This window comes from Erithacus rubecula, assembly GCF_903797595.1.
Source record: "Erithacus rubecula genome assembly, chromosome: 21".
Lineage (NCBI taxonomy): Eukaryota > Metazoa > Chordata > Aves > Passeriformes > Muscicapidae > Erithacus > Erithacus rubecula.
In genome coordinates, this window is record NC_136673.1 from 5,699,577 (window position 1) to 5,718,867 (window position 19,291).

A 19,291-nucleotide genomic window follows, 5' to 3' on the forward strand; every position below is an offset into this window, starting at 1 on the left:
TCATTTGCATTTGGCCTAGAAATAACTAGGAAAATACGTACTAAAATCCTTTTCTGCTGTGGCATTGCTTGTGCATTCAGCAGGATACAACTGACAACTGATCTGGGATTTTTGTCTGTTTTGCTCTTGTGGCCTCTTGTACATGATGGGAGCTGTAATGTGTGACTTTAAGTAGCTAAGTTGGGCAATCAGTAAACTCTGTGTACAGAGAAGAATAATACATGAGTTGTTTGCTGATCAAGTATGCTTGTGGGTTTTTTTTCTGTAGGTCAACGCACCATTGGGGTCATCACCAAGCTGGATCTTATGGATGAAGGAACTGATGCACGAGATGTATTAGAAAACAAATTGCTTCCCCTCCGTAGGGGTATGTTTCCTCATGCTTTGTCCATGATCTCCTTCCTCTGTTTTCCCTGTGTGAGATGTCCTGGCCTCATCCTCTTCTTCCAGTGCATCCTCTTCCTATAACACCTCTTGCATCTTTTGGTTAAGCCATCTCTGTTCTAACCTAGAAGTGAGAAAAGCTGGGGAACAGGTGTCAGTCATGCTGTTAACAGGAATTTTTTAGGTATTTATACCTTGATATGTAGTTCTAGCAGAAACACAGCCTTATGCTCTTATTTTTGCTGTCTCTTTCCTCCTTTCATTAAGGCAAGCTGTGAATGATGTCTCAAACACTTCTCTTGCTGCCATAGTAAAGAGATTAAATAATTCTGGGCTGTGGTACTTGCTTTGTAGATGGCAAAATACCTGTACTAAGGACTTGTAAAAGGAGAGTCTGAAATAAATAAGACTGGCTTTGTGTTAGGGGAACAATAATCAATAAGCTAATTACCTATTCCATACTCATTTTTGTCCTGCATACCAAAATGTCAGAACCTGTGCCATTCAAGGAAATTCTAATTTTGAACTCTTCCAATTTCACTTAATAATGTGTTGGCACTAGAATCCCCCTTTTGTAATGCTACTGGCTGAGTAACTTCAATCTGAACTTGAGTTTTATTTACATCCTTGAAACCATCTGATCTCTAACCCCACTCTCACAGGTTACATTGGTGTGGTCAACAGAAGTCAGAAGGACATAGATGGCAAGAAGGACATTCAAGCAGCTTTGGCTGCAGAGAGAAAGTTTTTTCTCTCCCACCCAGCCTACAGACACATGGCTGATCGCATGGGAACCCCCTTCCTGCAGAAAGTACTGAACCAGGTACTGTCCTCAGTCAAGAGCTGTGCCCATGGTGTCACTGGCTATGAAACACAGAGGCCAGTAATGGAGCTGGCACACCAAAGGCAGAGCACTGATTTATCCTTGCACTTTCAAATTCAGTGGTTGGTTTCTGGTATATACACTCAGGATGCAAGGTCTTTCTGGCTGAGTTAAAAGGTACTTTCTAAATTCTAGTGGTCTCTGTACCTAGCAGTATTTATGTGGTACTGATAGTCATTTCCCATCTTTTGAGGTTGTCTTACCTCTATTTTTCATACAGTAGCAATTCACTGTTGCTTCCCTCTCTGCTCCCTTGAAATACTCTCTGGAGTGAAGAGTCTCTTTTCTGTTTCTCCTTCTTCAAATATTTGTCTTTAAAATAGAGTTTCCACAAAGCTGTGTTTTATGGAAACCCTCTTATTAGAGCCTCATGAGTGGTTTTGGCTCCTTCCACCTTGCCTTTTCACCCTTTTTTTGGAAAAAAGGCTTTATTACCACATTGGGTGTCAGTGGTGTGCTAATCTGAAGGCAGCCTTTACCCTCATGTAAAAAAGCAAATGCTAATACTTGTATGTGAGTTTATTCTCACATATGAGTCAGTTCTGTTTGGGTGGAGGAGAGTTTTGCACCAGACTAGAAGGTAAACTGAAGATCAAGAGTAGAGAGAGGCAATAGGCAGGAGCTAGGGAGGGGGAAATACCTTCAGCTCATAACTGGTGTTTGTCCTGAAATAAAACATTTTGTTAGGACCGCACAGAAGAACTGAACACAGAGAGGAGCTTTCATCTTTTTCGTAGTGTGGAGGCAGCAAACTCCTCCCAGTAACAACCCAAAGGTTTATTGTCATCTCAAACCTTCTTCTTTTGCAGCAATTGACCAACCACATCCGTGACACGCTGCCAGGGCTGCGGAACAAGCTCCAGAGCCAGCTCCTCTCCATTGAGAAGGAGGTGGAGGAATACAAGAACTTTCGCCCTGATGACCCCGCTCGCAAGACCAAAGCTCTGCTTCAGTAAGTGGCCTCAATGTCCCTCCCTACAAGGGACTGCTCAGCAATGAATTCTACTTCATGCTCTTGGTTTTCTTTCAGGATGGTCCAGCAGTTTGCTGTGGACTTTGAGAAACGCATTGAAGGTTCTGGAGACCAAATTGACACCTATGAGCTGTCGGGAGGAGCTCGGATCAACCGCATCTTCCATGAGCGTTTCCCCTTTGAGCTGGTGAAGGTACTGCTTCCCTTGTGCTGCTGAGATACTTTTTGTTTCCTGTTGCATATTACTACTTTTGTCTGTCTCCTTTACTCCTCTTGCTGTCTTTCATCAGGGACTTTCTCTTCAGAAAAAGTATTTTTCTTTGTTTCACTGTTTTCCCTTGTATCACCTTTTTTCGCTTGTCTCCTTTATTGGGACTTTCCCATAGTGCTGACTTTTCCCTTTGTCCCTGTTCCTGTGAGAGCACTTAACTTTCTCTGTGCTAAATGACAGTATTGTTTGGGCTTGATTCCTAAATGCTAAATTGAGTGTGAAAAATCACTTTAACACAACCAGTGGTAAATCAATGACTGAATGCCCTCACAAATATGTCAAAGCCACTATGAATTTCATATAGAAGGAATGGAGCTGAAACTCATAATTCCTTGAGCATCAGACTAGATCTAAAGTTGGACTCATAGATACCTAAGAAGCAGGAAAAAGAATTGTACATGGACCTGGGATTACTTCTGTCTATCCCTATCAATGGCCTAGAGGTGGGAACAGTGTAGAAACTGTGCTCCCCTCTTAACAGTGGAAGAGGATTCTCATTGAAAGACAGTTTTCTTGGATGGTGAAGTACACTAACCTGATTAGGAGAGGTATTGAAAATCTTCTTTTTTAATGTCAGTTGGAACAAATTTGAGAGCCAGATCTTTCTGGTTCAGTATTTTTTGCATTTGGCTTCCTTTTTCTCACATTTGAATAAGATGAGGCCTTTCTAATGAAATTAATAGCCTTCCCTGCATTAGATTTACAATTCACACAAAATGTTGTATCCATTTCTGGTGTTCACTGAAAAAACAGCTGTCAAGATCTAATGCTAAATGTTGTGAGGCAAACCAATTTGCTTTAGAAAGCCATCTGACACTTCAATCCTAGTGCTTTATTTCAAAGAAACTGCTTAAGAGCAGCTGGGCCATCTGTAAATGGAAGCCCTTAGCTGTTTGTGTGTCCAGGGTGTCCTGCTTTGGCCACAGCAGTTTTGTGGCTGGACTCTGTATCCATACTATCTCATGTGTCACATGGCAGTGTTGGCATGGGACCTCTTCTCTGCAAAGCCTGCTGCTGTGTCCTGCTGTGCAAATCAGTGTCAGAAAGTTTCTGATGGAGTTGTCTCCTGGTGCAGATGGAGTTTGATGAGAAGGAGCTGCGGCGGGAGATCAGCTACGCCATCAAGAACATCCACGGTATCAGGCACGTATCACACACTAGGCACAGCTCTGTCTGAAAAGCCTTGTAAATACTTCTAGACCTTCCAGGTGGAGTTGAAGACTTCAGAGGTACGGTAGGTCAGCCAAAGGGAGGGATAACCTCTGGCTTGAATCTGGGAATAGGGACAATCATTCAAGTGAGTTTGTTTTCTTTTCCCATGTGGGATCACAGAAGCCTAAAAGGTAAAAGCCTGGATGACTTGACATGTTTGCCATCCTTTTTGGGCCTTTACATATGAAAAAGGGTAGGAAGATGGATGCAACTCCATACTACTCCTTTGTTTAGTTAAAACTAAAACGTTGATTTTCACACTAGCCAGCAGTTAATTGTTTGAAACAGAGCCCCTTGTCCCCTGGAGATCTGAGGAAGCACTGGTGTGCCCATCACCAGGGTCCCATTGGCCCCACATAGTTAGAAAACAGGTTTATGCTCCCTTCAGTGTGAAGGTGAGTTGTCAGAAAATTCAGCCCTGAGACCCTGAGTTGTGCTGCTCTAGGGAAGGTGCCTGTTGGAGCCCTTCTGCACACAGGGATGTGAGCAAACACTGACCTAGATTTATTTTCATTCCTTTCTCTTGGTCAGTCACCATCTGAACTTGATAAAGGATATCAGATGTGTCAGTGTCCTAACTATTCAGAAAATCTTCAAGAGCAGATGTCATCTCCTGTACAATTCTGAGATCAAATACACTGTGGAGGGGTCAGCCCCTGCCACCCCTAGGCTGAGGTAGAATGGTGATCTGGCTACGGCTGTCTAGCTAAATCCATTTTGCCCTCAGCACCTTGCAAGTGCCAAGTATCCCTAGTTTTTAATGAACTTTAGTCAGGGCTTGTCCAGGGGATGTGACACTTCCCAGCCCAGATCTCCCAGGTTTTGGTGATGGTGCCTGCTCCAAGATGTGTGTGTAATGCTGTGACATTCTCCTTGCCCCTTCTCCCCTTCCTGCCTTGTCTTGTCCCCACCCTGGGTGTTTAGAACCGGTCTCTTCACACCTGACATGGCCTTTGAGACCATTGTGAAAAAGCAGGTGAAGAAGATTAAAGAGCCTTGCCTGAAATGCGTGGACATGGTCATTTCGGAGTTAATCAATACTGTTAGACAGTGCACCAAGAAGGTAACCAGAGGCAGCATGGAGTTGGCACCTTCCACCTGCTCGCTGGCTGCGGCGCAGCATCGTGACCTGGGCAGGGACTTGCCTGCAGCCACACTTGGTGTTTTCACCACCTCCTCAGCATGACTAGACCTGAGCAGAGCCAACCTGGAGCGATCCAGCCAACAAGCCAAACAGAAAGGAAGCACTGTAGGATGTGAGCTATGGCCCTGCTCCCTGAATCTTTCAGAGCTGAGGCATGCTGGACAGGTCCTGGCCACTCCTAGTATGACTCCTGGTTCCTTTGAAAACCAAGGGTATTACTCTATGGCTGGATTGTTCTTTAAATTTATTATCTGGGTTTATTTTCTAAGCCAGAGACTGGGATTTAAATTTGGTGCCCTCTGTTCTTGTAGAAGTGAGAGGATTAAACCCAGAGTTGCCCTTGGGGGATTTGTGGGGCTGAAATTTAGAGCTACAGCACTTAGAGTTGTGGGTTATATCTAAGGGAAATGTTCCTGTGGTGTTTGGCTTGGTTTCTGGCTGGTTTGGTCCATATCCTGATCTGGAATAGCAGCACATGGCTGAGAAGAAGCAAGTTAAAAATGTTCATCAGCCTCTGGGGTCCATCTGCACTCTCTCTCTCTCAGGAGAGAGGGCTTCAGGCTTTGCCCTTTGTCATCCATACTCATATTTTTTGTGGTTAGGGGTGGGAACCTTCCTTGATTCTGGCCTTTAGATGTGGCAGCTTTTATTTTTGAGGTTGGGGTTGAAAGAGAGCAAGATAAGATGACTTGTGCCATTCTTCTCAGCCATGACTTGCAGCTTCAGGCAGGGCAGGGTGCTGGTGAAAAGGCACCTCAGTTAGGATTAGGTGGGCACTGGAGACTGGAATCACCACTGGCTATTCAGGTGCAGGTAAATGGCCACTGCAGGAGGTTTCCACAGAGTGTGATCCCCTCTTGGCAAGGGTGGGGACAGGTGCCCAAGTGGTGACACTTGCCATCCCTTGCACAAGTGCCTGGTCCTTAGGGCCAAGAGCCTCTGCAGAAGGGCTCAGGTGTGCAGACACATGCTTTGCCCCCCAGGACAGACTGGGAGAGCAAAGTGGCTGCAGTGAGAGGTTGCTCAGGTTTCTAGAATGCTGGAGGAGCTTCCTTTTTCTGTCCTGCTGTCCTCTCTTGGGGTGTGTGACTGTGGGAAGCACCCAGAAAATTGCCATTAGAGCCTGTTGACAGGTAAGCACAGGCCCTCGGGCTGCCAAGTATCCAGAGTCACCTGCTAACTGGATCAGAAGGGCCCTCCTTTTTCATGCCCTCTGAAGCTTCTTTTGATTTGTTCTTCATTCATCAGTTGCTGTTTAAAACTGCCCATTGATTCTTTCTCATTGCATCCTTTCATTCACTTCCTATTTCTTACTTCATTGTTTATTTTTCATTCCTCTTTTTACTGACAATTGTAGAATAAACCCTCTGTTCTGAAGGCAGGAGTTCCTCAAGTGATCAGGTGGTGGGTAAACAGGGTGGGAAATACGGGAGGAGAAGAGATCACATGGATGGAGGGAAAATGTCACAGATTCAGAAGTAAAGGATCCCATTTCAGCTTGGATCCTACTGCTAAGGTGTTCATGGTTGACTTGAGTTCTGGTTGCTCTGTGTGTGTGTGCTCTGGTAGCCATGGTTAAAATTTTGTGTATGAAAAAACAAAATACTATCATTCAGGTGATACTCAGGTATTTTTTTTTTTTTTAAATCGGACTTCTCCTGAAGTCTGGTGGGGGAAACAGCATAACTTGGGCTTACCTGGGGAAATGGGTTAGTATTAAGCCTCTGCTGGGTCAGAGGGTGTGAAGTGAACTCTGGAAATGCTCTTGCTTTGCTCACAAGGGGCATTGTTGGCACCTGGAGAGAGACCCTTGGGTGAATCCAAATCCTGTAACACATTCCAACTCTTTGATGCTTAAAAGGCAGAGTGGTTGTACTTCCCCTAATATGTGTTGAAGAGTGTTTTAGTACTGGTATTGCTTGGGGACTTGCAGGTGTTATCTGCAGAGATGTGAAAGATGAGGAGGATGAAGGAGTAAATATGTGATTTACATGAAGTGGTGGTTATTTATAGCCATCCCAGGATTTGGTGTTAGCTGCAGGCACCCCAGGTGTGGTTATAAACTGCAGCTTTAGAAAAGCAATATCCCCTTCCCTTGCCAAGGGGATGTTATTCCCTGAAAGCATTGGCAAAGTACTAATAGCCCATGGTAAGACAGTAACTCAGATTGCGTAACAAAGAGCATCCAGTAGAAGCTCTGAAGTGTTAAAAGATGTGCTGAAAAACTTTCTTGGGTGCAGTAGTCTTGAATTGGATTATCTTGGCTATTATTCTGTGGATTTTCTCTTCTTCTTGAGTGGAGCCATTGAGAACACAGACCACAAAATATCAGTGGAAATTAATAGTTCCTTATAAATCACAGCAGGCCTATGGTCTGATGTTGCAGGTATAATGGATGCTTTGTATAGCTGTGGATGTCCTGTAGCATATTTACATTTTCCTGAATACTGGGTACATCTATTCTTATTGAGGAAGCTGATGTTGCAGGGACAGCAGGTGAGCTGAAATATGTTTTATAAGTGGAGTGGTTTGCCCAAATCCCTGAAACTGAGAGACATTGGTTCAGTTCTGCCAAAACAAGATGCAAGTGACTGACCTCTGCAGGTCTTAGCCTGTTCAGGCTTCCTGCAGCTGGAATAAGGAAAACTTAGAAGGGGATATGGTGGGAAGGAAAGGGAAATGAGATAAAGAGAAATGGTGAACCTCTAGGAAAAGGGGCAGTGGCTCACTGGCAAGAAGTTTTATCTTGCAATCCAAAGAAGCTTTCCTTCAGGAAGTGATCACTTGATCCCTGGGGGCTCCATTCATTCATCTTGCTCTTGACAGCTCACCATTTCACTGGCCCAGCTGCTCCTACCTCATTCCCCCTTTGACACTTCCATTTGCCTGTAGACTCTCCTGATACTTGGCAGTGCACAGGCCCCATAGCAATGCTCACCTGGTTCAGTAAGCTAATGGAATGAACCAAAATCTCACTTCTCATTTTGCCTTGTGTTTTCTCTCTTCTCCCTCTTCCTTCCTTCTTTCTTCCTCCTTCCTGCTCTTTCTCTGCTTTGCTTTCTTCTTCCTCGTTGCTTCCTCCCACCCTTCCCCTGCCATGCAGAACGGGTCTCTTCACGCCTGACCTCGCTTTTGAAGCCATAGTGAAAAAGCAGGTGCAGAAGTTGAAGGAGCCAAGTCTGAAGTGTGTGGATATGGTAGTGAGTGAGCTCACATCCACCATCAGAAAGTGTAGCGAAAAGGTAAAGAAACAAAAAATGGAAGAAAGGTCAACGCCCATCCCCTTCCCACACACTTCCATGCTGTTTTTCCACTCACACACACACACCAGGAACACCAGCAAATCTAGAGAGAGAAAATTGATACAACAATGCATCTAGAGGAGAGCAGCAGCCTGCAGGTACAGGAGCAGTTTAAAGGCAGGCATGGGGGAGTGGGTGACAACTGATGGGCACTTTAACTGAGCAGGGAGCTGGGACCCAGTGGGTTGCTCTGCCATAACCTTTTCCTCTGTCTGGCTCAGTGTGGATCCAACCCTTTATAAGTCCAGTTAAGTTTACTGTGCCATTGCCTGCACATTTGGAACTTCTTAGTTGTTATTTCTGGGACCCCCTTAAATCCAGGTACCCTAGAAAAAGATAAAAAGCCAGAAAAAAAACCTCCCACAGCATGAGTGGTCTGCAGAGCTGTCACATCTACAAAACACCAGTTGATTAAAAGTTTGAGGTGCAAGATGTTATGCAAGAGACATTCAGAGCAAAAGGCTTTGAGAAAAGCTTTTCCAGGCATTACACCCTCTGCATCATTCTCCTGCTGATTTCTCACTCCATGGACTATGCTCAGGGGGAAGTAGTGTGATGCTTTTCCTTGCTGTGAGCTGCAGGAGGTGGAGAGTGACAGGGAAGGTGTCATATACTTCTTGGAGGCTGGGGCAGGAGTGGCTTTGATTCCCGGGCTGGTTCCCTCCAGGAGAGGGCACCACATGCCTCCTTTAAAAAAAAGGCAGATGTGGCAATTGGTGTTAAACTTACCAGCGAGGGGCCAGAAACATGTGGCATTACAGAAGCGTGTTCTGGAAACTGAATTGGAAAGCACTGATTCATGGGCTATTTTAGGACTTGGAAATTACAATTTCCTTCTTCCAGGGTGACAGCGAGACTCACCAGCATTTTGGTGAGCCCTGAGTTGGGAAGGAAGGGAAGATCATAATTGATTGAGTTCAGAGTGAGGGCAAAAGATGAGTTAATAAGGTCTGGCTCACTAAGGAATGCAGAGCTCATTGCCACCACTGTAAGGACACGTCTTTGGCACGCCCCAGGCTCTGCCCAGGCTATTTCTTGAGGAGTCCTGCTGTTGCCATATTGTGTGGTCTGATGTGGTGAGGCAGAGTGACTCCTTCCCAGCCTATTTCTAATTGGATTTTTTATTTTGATGGGCGTGATTGCTTGCACTGTGTTCTGTATCCAGCTGGTGATGTCTGCTCTGGGTGGGGAGAGAGAAGGATGATGATAAAAACCCCAAGGGTGTTAAATTCTAGTTTCTCTAATGGACCGTGTCCTTTGAGTGGCTCGATACCCACTTACTCTGTGGATTTTTAATCCATGATGTGGTGGATGACCCTGTGTGGATATTCCAAGGTGATGCAACCTGGGTAATCCTGTAAGGAAGGTGATAGTGACACTGCAGGAGACTAATGGCTATGGTTAAAGCCAGGGAGGCAGATGTTAGATGTAAAATAACTGCCTGAATGAAAACACGTAGCAGTAGTACTGGAAGAAAAAAAGGAAGACTTTAGTAATGCTTTAAGTTAAATGTGTGCATGTAGTGGGAAGCTTAATCTTGCCTGTACCTCCCTCTGAAAGAGTAGAAAGAAAGAAAAGGCCACTTAAGGATTGCAGCTGGACTGAGATGGGTTCTGATGGCATAAGGTAGTAACAGCACAGGGACATTAGTTAATTTGCAATATTTATTTTGCATGTTATAGCTCTAATTGCTTGACATGGACAAGAGCATGTGCTATTAGGGGAAGCTGGAAAAGGCTACTTTAGGACTGATGCTAATTGTAAGGTAATACCCAGCCTGCCGTGTTGTGGACTGATGCTGCATCTGAAATGATGACAAAAACCTTTAAATTCACCAGGAGTCCTGCAAGGCTTCTGGAAAAGGCTGCTTGGGCTAACACCTCTTGAATTAGCTTAACAGTCCTGTAGCCTTGGTTTGTTGCTGTCCTGAACTGTTTTGTGTTATTGTTTGTTCTCTCACAATTATTTCATTTCACCCCAGATGGTGAAGAAATCATTGTATGTACAGTTGTTAAAGCTGTGTAGATTGAATATTATGAGACTATCAAAGAACACAGAAGGTGACAAACCCATCTGTGTTCACAGTGCAGTTTTCCTGTATGAAAAGTTGATTATTTCTTGACTATTAGTTGAGGGGTGAAGAGGAGTGCCATTAACAGCTGTCCTGTGACTGGCTTGATTCTGAGCTTCTTGCTATTGGAGAGTAGCTCCAAAAGCAACAGAAAGCTGGTATAAGCATGCTCCCTTACATTTAGGAGATAATGTTCTAGCTAGTGTTTTTCCAAAAGCAGGAGCCTTCTGTGCCAGACTGCACTGCAGTGTCTCACAGGTGCAGGAGTCTTGCAAGTCAGCAGCCCTTCAGCTGAAGGTTGATCTCTGGTGTGCTGGCAAGGACTCATAGAATCTGCAAAGAGGGGAACTAAGGAGCACTGGGACAAATTGGTTTTCAAAGAGGGCTGTAAGCATGTATTTTGATTGAACAGGAAAATGATGCTAAAGCAGGATCGAGACCCCACTGAGCTGGGCCACGATCCCAGGCTGACAGACTTTACCCCTCCAAGGGTCGCCTGCTCTCCTGTCTTTCAGAGTCATGGCATTTCTGGGTGCTGTTTGTCCTGCTGGTGATAACTCTTGCCCCTCTATACCCTGTTGCATGTTCCTTGGTGGTGTGACATCATGTGGCTTCTTTATCCTCTTTCCTTGCCCACCCTTGCTGCTCCTGTGCATGCTTGGGGTCAGAAGCTCCTGCATGGGGACCAATGCTGCCAATTTATTTTTGCTCATGGATGTTGCTGGACAAGCTGGGTTCTGAATAAACCACTACTTGTTTTGCACTTTGTGTGCATTTGAACTGGTTGGGACTGGGATGGTGGGGGGAGGTTTCCTGTGTTTTTTGTTTGACTGTGTGTGTTGTTTTTTGTTTTTTTTTAATTTGAAGCAAAGAAGCTGAGACTTGCTTAAAGGTTTTCCAACTTCCTGTTTTTCTGTTTGACATAACTTGCCCATCTATCCTTTGCCAATCCCCCAAAGGAAACAGGAAGCTTTCCCTGTCTGTCTCTGAAGCAACCAGCTGCCTGAACCAAAAGATCATGGAGAACACCCAGTTTTTGCTTTCAAGACAAGGTGGTACTGAGGAACACTAACTCCACTTTTTTCCTGCCTCTGTGGTCTTCAAAAACAAAGCACACATTTAAAAATAGTGTCAAATATAGTCCAAATTCCAGTTCTAGGCTATTGCAACTTGCTTGACTGCAAGGGAGCTCAAAGGGTTTGAAACTATTTGTTGGCAGATGTTAGGAATATTGGTGGTGGTTAGTGTGGGATCTAGCTTCCAGAAGTGATGCTGCATATTTTGAGATGGTTGCTTGCAGCATGTTATAATTATGTATTGAAAACAAAAGGGCAAACCAGTTTAAGAAGCTGCTTTCATAAACTGGAGGAACAAAACAAATAGAGTACATGTCTTGGGCACATGAGATTTTCTTTTTATATACCTCCTTGAACAGATATAAAAGACTGATACTGGGAAATACTGTTTGACATCATAGTCAAATTGGAGGTAATATTAGAAAAACCCAGGGAAAATAGTTTCACAGGAGATAGGTGAAGTAGGGAAGGAAAGGCTGGATTCTGGATCCTAGGGAATTAATTTAATTTGACTGTGCTGGGCTTGACCTGAGATGCAGCAGTGGCTGCTGTAGGAATCACTAGAGGTTTATGACTCTAGGCAAGAAGGCAGGTGCTGTGTGAAACCCAGAGGACATTAAAGATGCTGATTCTAGAAGTGTAACTCAGGTATGATCTCTGTAGATAATCTTCCCTTGAATCACAGCTACCAGAGTCTTTTTGCTTCTCAGTATGAGCAGGAAAGGTCTCACTCCTCAGTAATGTGGCAAAAAATGTGCTGTAGATGCAATGTGAACATAGATCTCAGTTATGTAATCCTGCCCCAGCACAGTGAAGAATAGGTAGAAGCAGCTGGATGCCCAAAGCACAGTGTTTCTTGGAGACATGAACCCTTGAGCTGGTCAGATCCTCTGTCTCTGCTCACAGATGTTAGAGAGAGACAGATGCTTTCACTTAGTCCCTCAGCAAACAGGGACTGGAATCCACTTCACTTCCTAGAGGACGTAACAGGTTGTAAGAACAGGCAATTCACCTGCTTAGCCTACTGCAGTAAGATGCTGAACATCTAGAGAAACTACTCACTTTAATGGAGAAAACCCAGCAATCAAGAAGCAGTGCACTTATATCTGGTGTTTGCCAAAAGCCTCTTGACAAGAAGAAAGTGGTGAGTTTGGAGCAGGTCTCTGGTGAGACAGAAGGGTTGCTGCAAGACTGAAAAGGGCTTTTCTCTAAAGCAAGTGGAAATTAACTTTGCCCTCAACAGACCTCCAGGAACTTGGAAAAGTCTGTCTGCAAGTCCAGCTTTCTAGAACTTCCCTTGAGAATATCTAGTAGCGAGATGTATGTGTGCATGTGTAGGTGTGGGGGGCTGCAGCCCCCTTTTTACCTCCCTTTCCCATGTGCACGTGTTTCCTCTCTCCTGCAGCTCAGCCAGTACCCTCATCTGCGAGAGGAGATGGAGAGGATTGTCACCACCCACATCCGTGAGAGAGAAGGCAGGACTAAGGATCAGGTGAGGATCAGGAGTGTGTGGCAGGGGGGAAATTGGGTGGGGGACACCTTCTGAAGATGTCTAAGTTGGGCCTGGGCCAAGGGGTGTCTGGCTGCAGAGGGATCAGATGAAGTGTCCAGGGCTCTGTGTGCCCCTGTTAGCAGTGTCAGTCACTAACCTCCTGCTCTGTGCCTCTGTTTGGCAGGTCATGCTTCTAATAGACATTGAGCTGGCTTATATGAACACAAACCACGAGGATTTCATTGGCTTTGCCAAGTAAGCACCCACCTCCTATTGCCTCCTCTTCTCTATGTGTGTTTCCTGTGGCTCTGTCCTAGGGCTGCTCCAGTAAATGGGGTGCAGAGGCCCTGGTGCAGATGCTGTTGTCCCAAGAATGGTGCAGCTTTTGGTATTGCTTGTTTTTTCAGTGGCTGTGAATTGCAGGGCTGGGGAAGAAAATAGAGGTGCATGGAAGGGGCTGTTGCAGTTTTGTGTCAGAACAAAAAAGCCCAGCAGCTGTGGAGGATTAGTGACCCAAATGAGGTTCATGTGGGAGTGAGAAGATGAGTAGTCTCAGGCTGAGAGAGCAGATATCAAAAGATTGGGTTATTAAGCCTTGAAAGCCAGTGGTGGGGGGCCCAACTCACTGAAGCAGCTGTCCAAAGGGAGGAGGATTCAGGTGATCAAGAAGAACCTTAGAGGTTTTGCATGTCTCTGCTGTTGTTTTCAGTGCTCAGCAGAGGAGCAGCCAGATGAGCAAGAAGAAGGCAGCTGGTAACCAGGTAGGCCAAGTTCCATTTCCTTCACTGCTACAAGGAGGATGTGTTTGCTATCTGGAAGCTACCAGGTGGACAAGTGCTGGGCTGGATGCTGCACTGCTCTAAGTTGTTTTGTTGTATTGCCCTTTTTTTTTTTTTTAACTCATCAAACTGCTTATAACTGGAGGATAGTGGTTTAGGCTCCCTGCAGTCAAGAAGATCTGAGCACCTGGAAGCAATGAAAGGCAATGGCAGCTTGATAATCAAGTTCTGGTTTTGCATTTCTGGTAGAAATCACTATTAATTAATCATCTGTAAATTCCTGTCTGTTCAGCCCCTTCACTGACTGTGCCAACTCTCCTGCCAAGGTGAGAGGTACAGAACACTAGGTCTGAACTGTTACAGAATTATCCTTTCTAGTTGTCTTTCCCTTGAGTGGTATCTACTTTCTGAAAAGAGATTTCAAGAGAGTTCATGGACTCTTCTTCTGAAGAACGTCACTGGAAGTGTATAAATATCTGTACAGGGAGATAAAGGGTGATGATAGCCATGGTTGCAGTGGGTCTGTATCCAAACACAACCATGGGAGAAGACAGCAGTGGAGGGGAGGACTTCTCTTAATTCTTCAGGAACTGTAAGGAGTGTACACAGAATTAAAGGGAGACTAATGACACTTTGTCCCAGATTTGCTGGGGACATGGCAAGCTATCTTGGCTAGGAGATCTTGGAAACAAAGCCTTACAAGCAGCTCCATAGAGAATGGAAGCAAGTGCTTTTGCTTAGTCTTTTTAAAAGACATTGACTCCTGACGTCCATCTTCTTCATAACAGAATGTTTGGCCACCTCTCCCTGGACATGACATTGCAGAGTGTTTCAGATTGTTGGCAGGCAGGTGTTCTCAGCAGGTTGGGCTGGCCTGACAGCCATTTTGGAGCAGCTGTAGGGAATCCCATCCTCTGCAGTCCCTTACAGTAGAGCTGAGCGTAGAAGAGTGCAAAGGGCAGACTCCAGATCTACCTGTAAAGTGCTTTTGCTTTCCTGTTAGCAGATTTATTTTGGGATGGGGGTTGCTTGTGTTAACACCTGGGGTAAAAGATTTGGTACTAGCCTCCAATTTATTTTATTTTATTTTTGAGCCTCTCTTCTCCTGCTCCAGCTTTCCTGGTAATAATCTCTCCTCTCTTTGCTCCTCTCCTGCTCTCTGCTCTGCTGCTGTTGCTATGGTTCCCCTTTGCAGGATGAGATCCTGGTGAGTAGAAGGCCACTCAGCAGGGTGTGCTAATGAACATTAATGTTGCATCTGGGAAGGCAAAACCAGGGTGTAAACACATTATTACCCTCTGCTACCGAATGGGCAGAGGATGGCAGCTGGCATTAGACACAGATGAAGCTGAAATGAGATGGAGATGTAGTATGTTGAGGAAGAATTCAGAGCTGCAGGCACATCTTTTGAGTGGGTGGAGATAAAAAACAGCAATCCAAAGATGTGTAGTTCTGTTCCACTGCCCCCTCCTGTTCACATGGAGAGTAGGACTAGATCCAGCTTGGAAGGCAGGAGATGAAGATCTGAGGCTCCTACATTTGCTTTTACAGAGTAAATTGCCAGTTAAATGATCCTGTACCTCCAGGGCAGCTAACCTGGCAGGCCAACTGGGTAGGCTGCTCACACAATGCAACCTGCTAATACACAGTGTAGTCTCATGGTTTTTCAATGCCAGGAAGTTTTCAGCAAGGATCTCCACCCAACAAGGTACAAATAATGCACACAGATGTTTCTGGATGTGAATAGTGCAGTAATAATAAAAGCTAATGCCTTGAAGCTGGTACATACCTGCCTTTGATTATGGCATGTGTGGGGTTCTAAACTAGCATATGGTGAATAGGAGTCCCCTAGAGAGTAATAGCCTGACTTCTTTACAGACTAAACTGCTGGAAACTTGTCTTACCCTGGATTAATATGACTGCCCAAATACCTGGGTATGCTAAAGTCCAGGGTACTAATTCCAGATGCACCGTTTTGTTCTGTTATCCTTAGTGACTTTTTTTACTAAGCTCAATTCTTTCTGGGGTGCTTGGCCATGTTCTGAACTAGTTTCCCCTATTGTGAGTTAAGCACTCCACATCTACAGTGTGCTGAAAGGTGTGCTGGTATTCTGGTTTTCTCTAGGTGTGGCCTTTTCTGGGTGTTTTGCTGTGATTTGGTGCTTGTAGGTTGTGCTAGTGTCCAAGGCACTCCTGATGTAGTTTTTTCTATATCTCTTTCATCTTGGCTGAGGGTGTAATGCACAGCACTGTCAGGTTCCTTCCTGCCTCCTTTTTTATGCTGTTCCTGGCCCTTTTGGGGCAAGGACCTTCACTGGCCAGTTGAATGGGGGGCTCTTCTGGCAGCAGCAGAGAGCACCATGTTCCTTGTCTTTCCCTACTGCTCTGCATGCAGGGATACTCTTGGATCTCTCCTCTGTCACCTAAGGCCAGGAATAATTGTCCTTGTTAATGCTCACTGCTTCCACCCCCTCAGGTGATCCGGAAAGGCTGGCTCACCATCAACAACATTGGCATCATGAAGGGTGGCTCCAAGGAGTATTGGTTTGTCCTGACAGCAGAGAACCTCTCCTGGTACAAGGATGATGAGGTGAGTAGCTCAACTCTGCTGCTTGAATCTCAGGCATCTGAAAGACAAGCACTTCACATCACTGAGTATTACAGATGTATCTGCTGAGTACTGTCTGCAGCTTGTGACAAGCTGAAACTATCCATGGACCAGGCTCCCCCTGGCCTCAGTACTGCTGAGCATTTCTGAATTGATGTGAATGTTGCTTGTTTGACGCACAAGGAGTAATATTTATGCTTGAAGTTCTGGTTCAGTGGAAAGTTGACAGACACTTGGAATGAATTTGACCTTTATTCATTTTGCTGTGGCAGCTGTGATCATCAAGGGTGTGATGGGTTAGTTCCAACATTTGACTTTTAGGCATTTATGGGGGAGCAGTGAGTTTTCTGAAGGCACGTGGCAGTGATTTCATACCATCTCCTGGTTAAAGAAAAAAGCTTTCTCAGAGCAAAGCAACAGGAACTTTGGACCTGAAGCTCCAGCTCAGGTGCTGGCTCCTTTTGACTTTGTAAATTACTTAGTCTCTCTCAGGTCCAGCTCTTAAACGTGCAGAGTAGGAATGTGTTTTTATTGATTCTATATTGAACATGTGTTACTGTATTGTATTTGAAATTGTTGGAGTTGTAAATGGTCAGAGTTCTGCTGACCAAGAGTACAGTGATGTGTGGAGTATCACTGATAGGAACATGGACCTACTCTGTAGAATTGCTTGATCGTCTTGAATATTAGCAATTCTGGTAACATGCTATGATGTGTTTCAGCTTCAGTGGGAATTGTTATAAGCAGCCACAATCACGATTCTGTTCAGCTGAAATCACTGTCAACAGTGTCTTGCTTCCTATGCAAGATACAGATAGATAATTGTCCTTTTTGATTACTTTGGAAAGAGAGAGAATAGCTGGATGGTTCTGGTAAGAATGTGATTGAAAGGTTTAGTCCCTTCAGTGTGCTAGAAGATGAAAAATGTCTGGTATGATGTAGTCATAAGCTCTGAGTTATCAGAGTTTCTTATTGCAAATGAAGAAACTTCTCTGCCTCTTATTGTGGTTTGTGTCCCTCAGGTGTTCTGAGGCACTCAGTGTTGTGTCTGGGAGCTGCATCCAGGCCTGGCTTCTTGTCTACTTGCTATCAGTGGGCCTGTTTCCTTCTCAGCAGGTAGAAATGATGACAAATACAGTGATGAATCAGCCTCTAAATATTGCTTTCTGTATGGAGATGGCTGCTGTGCTGCTGTGGATGAGCAGGCAGCAGTTTCCTAATTAAAGAACAAGGAATTGAAATGGCTTTTGCTAAATCAGTGTCTCTCTGCTGTAAGACCCCTACCCTTTGTGTTCAGAGTTGCTTGGGGAGGCTTCCCTCTCCTCTGGGTTTCATATACAGGTCGAGTGGTTATAAACATCAAGTAGTTTAATCAAAGCCAGCTGCTACATCTGTATTACAGAGATGATCAGAATTCCCTGTTCTTCCCCCAGGGAGTGGGAGGGAGGGCGGTCTGCAGTGGGGATGTATAAACTGTTGATAGATTCCAGTTGCCTGGGATGGGGATTGGACCTCCCTCCCCTCCTGAGGGAGGGCAGCCTTGGGGGTTGATAGCAACTGGAGGTCTGCACCATTTCCCCTCTGCAGAGCTGCCTAATGAAAACAGTTCCCTGCCAGCCCCTGTCCCTTAAACACAGAGAACCAGCACTGATGAGGTCTGAGCTGCCTCTGAGAAAGGAGTCTTTGTTTTCAACTGAGTGGGAGCAGGGGGGAAAGGGAAGTGTGTGTTTTATTTGCTTCCTCCCCAAGTCCAACTCCTTGATCACTGGCTGTTGTGAGGGAGAAAGGAAGCAACGTCTGCCTGGACTCAAATATTGAGTCAGGCTAAAAGTTGGTGCATTTGATGGGCAGTTTGGAGAGCCTTGAGCATGGGGATTCCCATCCCAAACCTCAGTCCTGCATAGAGCTGACTCAGCACCCAAGAGCTGCTCACAGTGCCTGGTCCTGTCAGACAGGGGATTCTTGCATGTCTCTTACAGAGCTCTCCTTCTTCACCAGTTCAGGAGAGCTCATGTCCTCTTCAGCTCCTGAGAAATGTATTTTTAAAGGTTGTGCACCATGGTCTTTCTTTGCTTCAGCTCTGGACAGAAGGGGGAGGCTGTGTCTGCTCCACCCTGCACTTCTGTGGGCTCTCTTGTCCCAGTTCCCCTGTGCTCTGGCTGCTTTCCAGAGGGAGCAAGGAGGAAGCTGAATCTGCCTTTTGTGGATGGAAGTGCTGGTAGCAAAGCTGTGGGTGCTGATGGGGGAAGGATCAGGGTGGGGTGAGGGTGAAGGCTAGGCCAGCACCTCTGGGGCCAGGAGGATTGGGGACACTGCCTCTCCCTGCCCTGTCCCACAAGGCAGGACCCAGTGTCTGTGGAATGAAGACATCTGGACCCCATTAGTGAAATACCAGTCTTTCCGCAGCACTGGCTTGTTTTTTTCTCTGCCTCTGAAGAAAGGAACTGAAGCTTAAAATGTCTTAAAGGGCCCAGCATTACATGTTAGCAGGGATATATGGCTGTTGATGCTCTGGAGGGGCCTGAGGGAGTGTGCTGGGGAATGGGAGGGGAAGGAAAGAGTGGGCCAGGCGGGGGTGGAAAGTTGGCTCCCCACTCTGCCTTGCTGCCAAGAGCATGTGTGTGTGCTCCTGGGCTCTCTGTTTTTCTTCCTGTCTCCTTTCAATGAGTCAAACACTGGCCCCATGGAGAGTGGCCCCACAGAAAGCTTGGCCTCCCAGGACCTGGCGACCCTCCTGAGGTACCTGCATCTCCTGAACCCTGTGGGATCGTGCTGCAGGCCAGCAGTGGGAAGGAGAGGTGGGGAGGAGCCTGCTCTGGCTGCTGGCAGTACAGAGTGAGGTTCCCTTGCTCAGGGAAGCTGTAGTATCCCAGTGGAGCAGCAGCACAGCACCAGAGCACACTGGCTGCTCAGCAAGCACCACAGTGGACATGATACAAGAATTTGCTTTGAATGCTCCTCCTGCCCAGATCCCTTATGAAATGCACAGTGCCTATGATGCTGCAGGGCTTTCCTGCCTGCTGGAAAAGAGGGTCTATGAGCTTGCAGAGAGCTGCTGGTGACAGGGACCTTATGGGGAAGGATGGAATGAGCACT

General features: G+C 45.7%; 1 protein-coding gene across 13 annotated transcripts in view; it reads left to right on the forward strand.

Annotated features, from left to right (window-relative positions):
* DNM1 (dynamin 1) overlaps positions 1–19,291 on the forward strand; it is a 64,864-nt gene that overhangs the window by 24,296 nt on the left and 21,277 nt on the right. For 6 of the 13 annotated variants that reach the window (XR_013776577.1, XR_013776578.1, XR_013776579.1 and 3 more), the window contains exons 5-14: positions 269–367; positions 1,047–1,207; positions 2,077–2,219; positions 2,298–2,433; positions 3,587–3,654; positions 4,648–4,786; positions 12,722–12,808; positions 12,993–13,063; positions 13,518–13,569; positions 16,064–16,177. Coding sequence is in view for 7 of the 13 variants with exons in the window: in XM_079324137.1 (XP_079180263.1) it covers positions 269–367; positions 1,047–1,207; positions 2,077–2,219; positions 2,298–2,433; positions 3,587–3,654; positions 4,648–4,786; positions 12,722–12,808; positions 12,993–13,063; positions 13,518–13,569; positions 16,064–16,177 (1,070 nt within the window). In the remaining 6 variants the exon portion in view is untranslated. Of the gene's footprint in view, positions 1–268; positions 368–1,046; positions 1,208–2,076; positions 2,220–2,297; positions 2,434–3,586; positions 3,655–4,647; positions 4,787–12,721; positions 12,809–12,992; positions 13,064–13,517; positions 13,579–14,782; positions 14,795–16,063; positions 16,178–19,291 lie in introns of all 13 variants that reach the window. The other 7 variants (XM_079324140.1, XM_079324134.1, XM_079324138.1 and 4 more) reach the window with 2 other exon arrangements.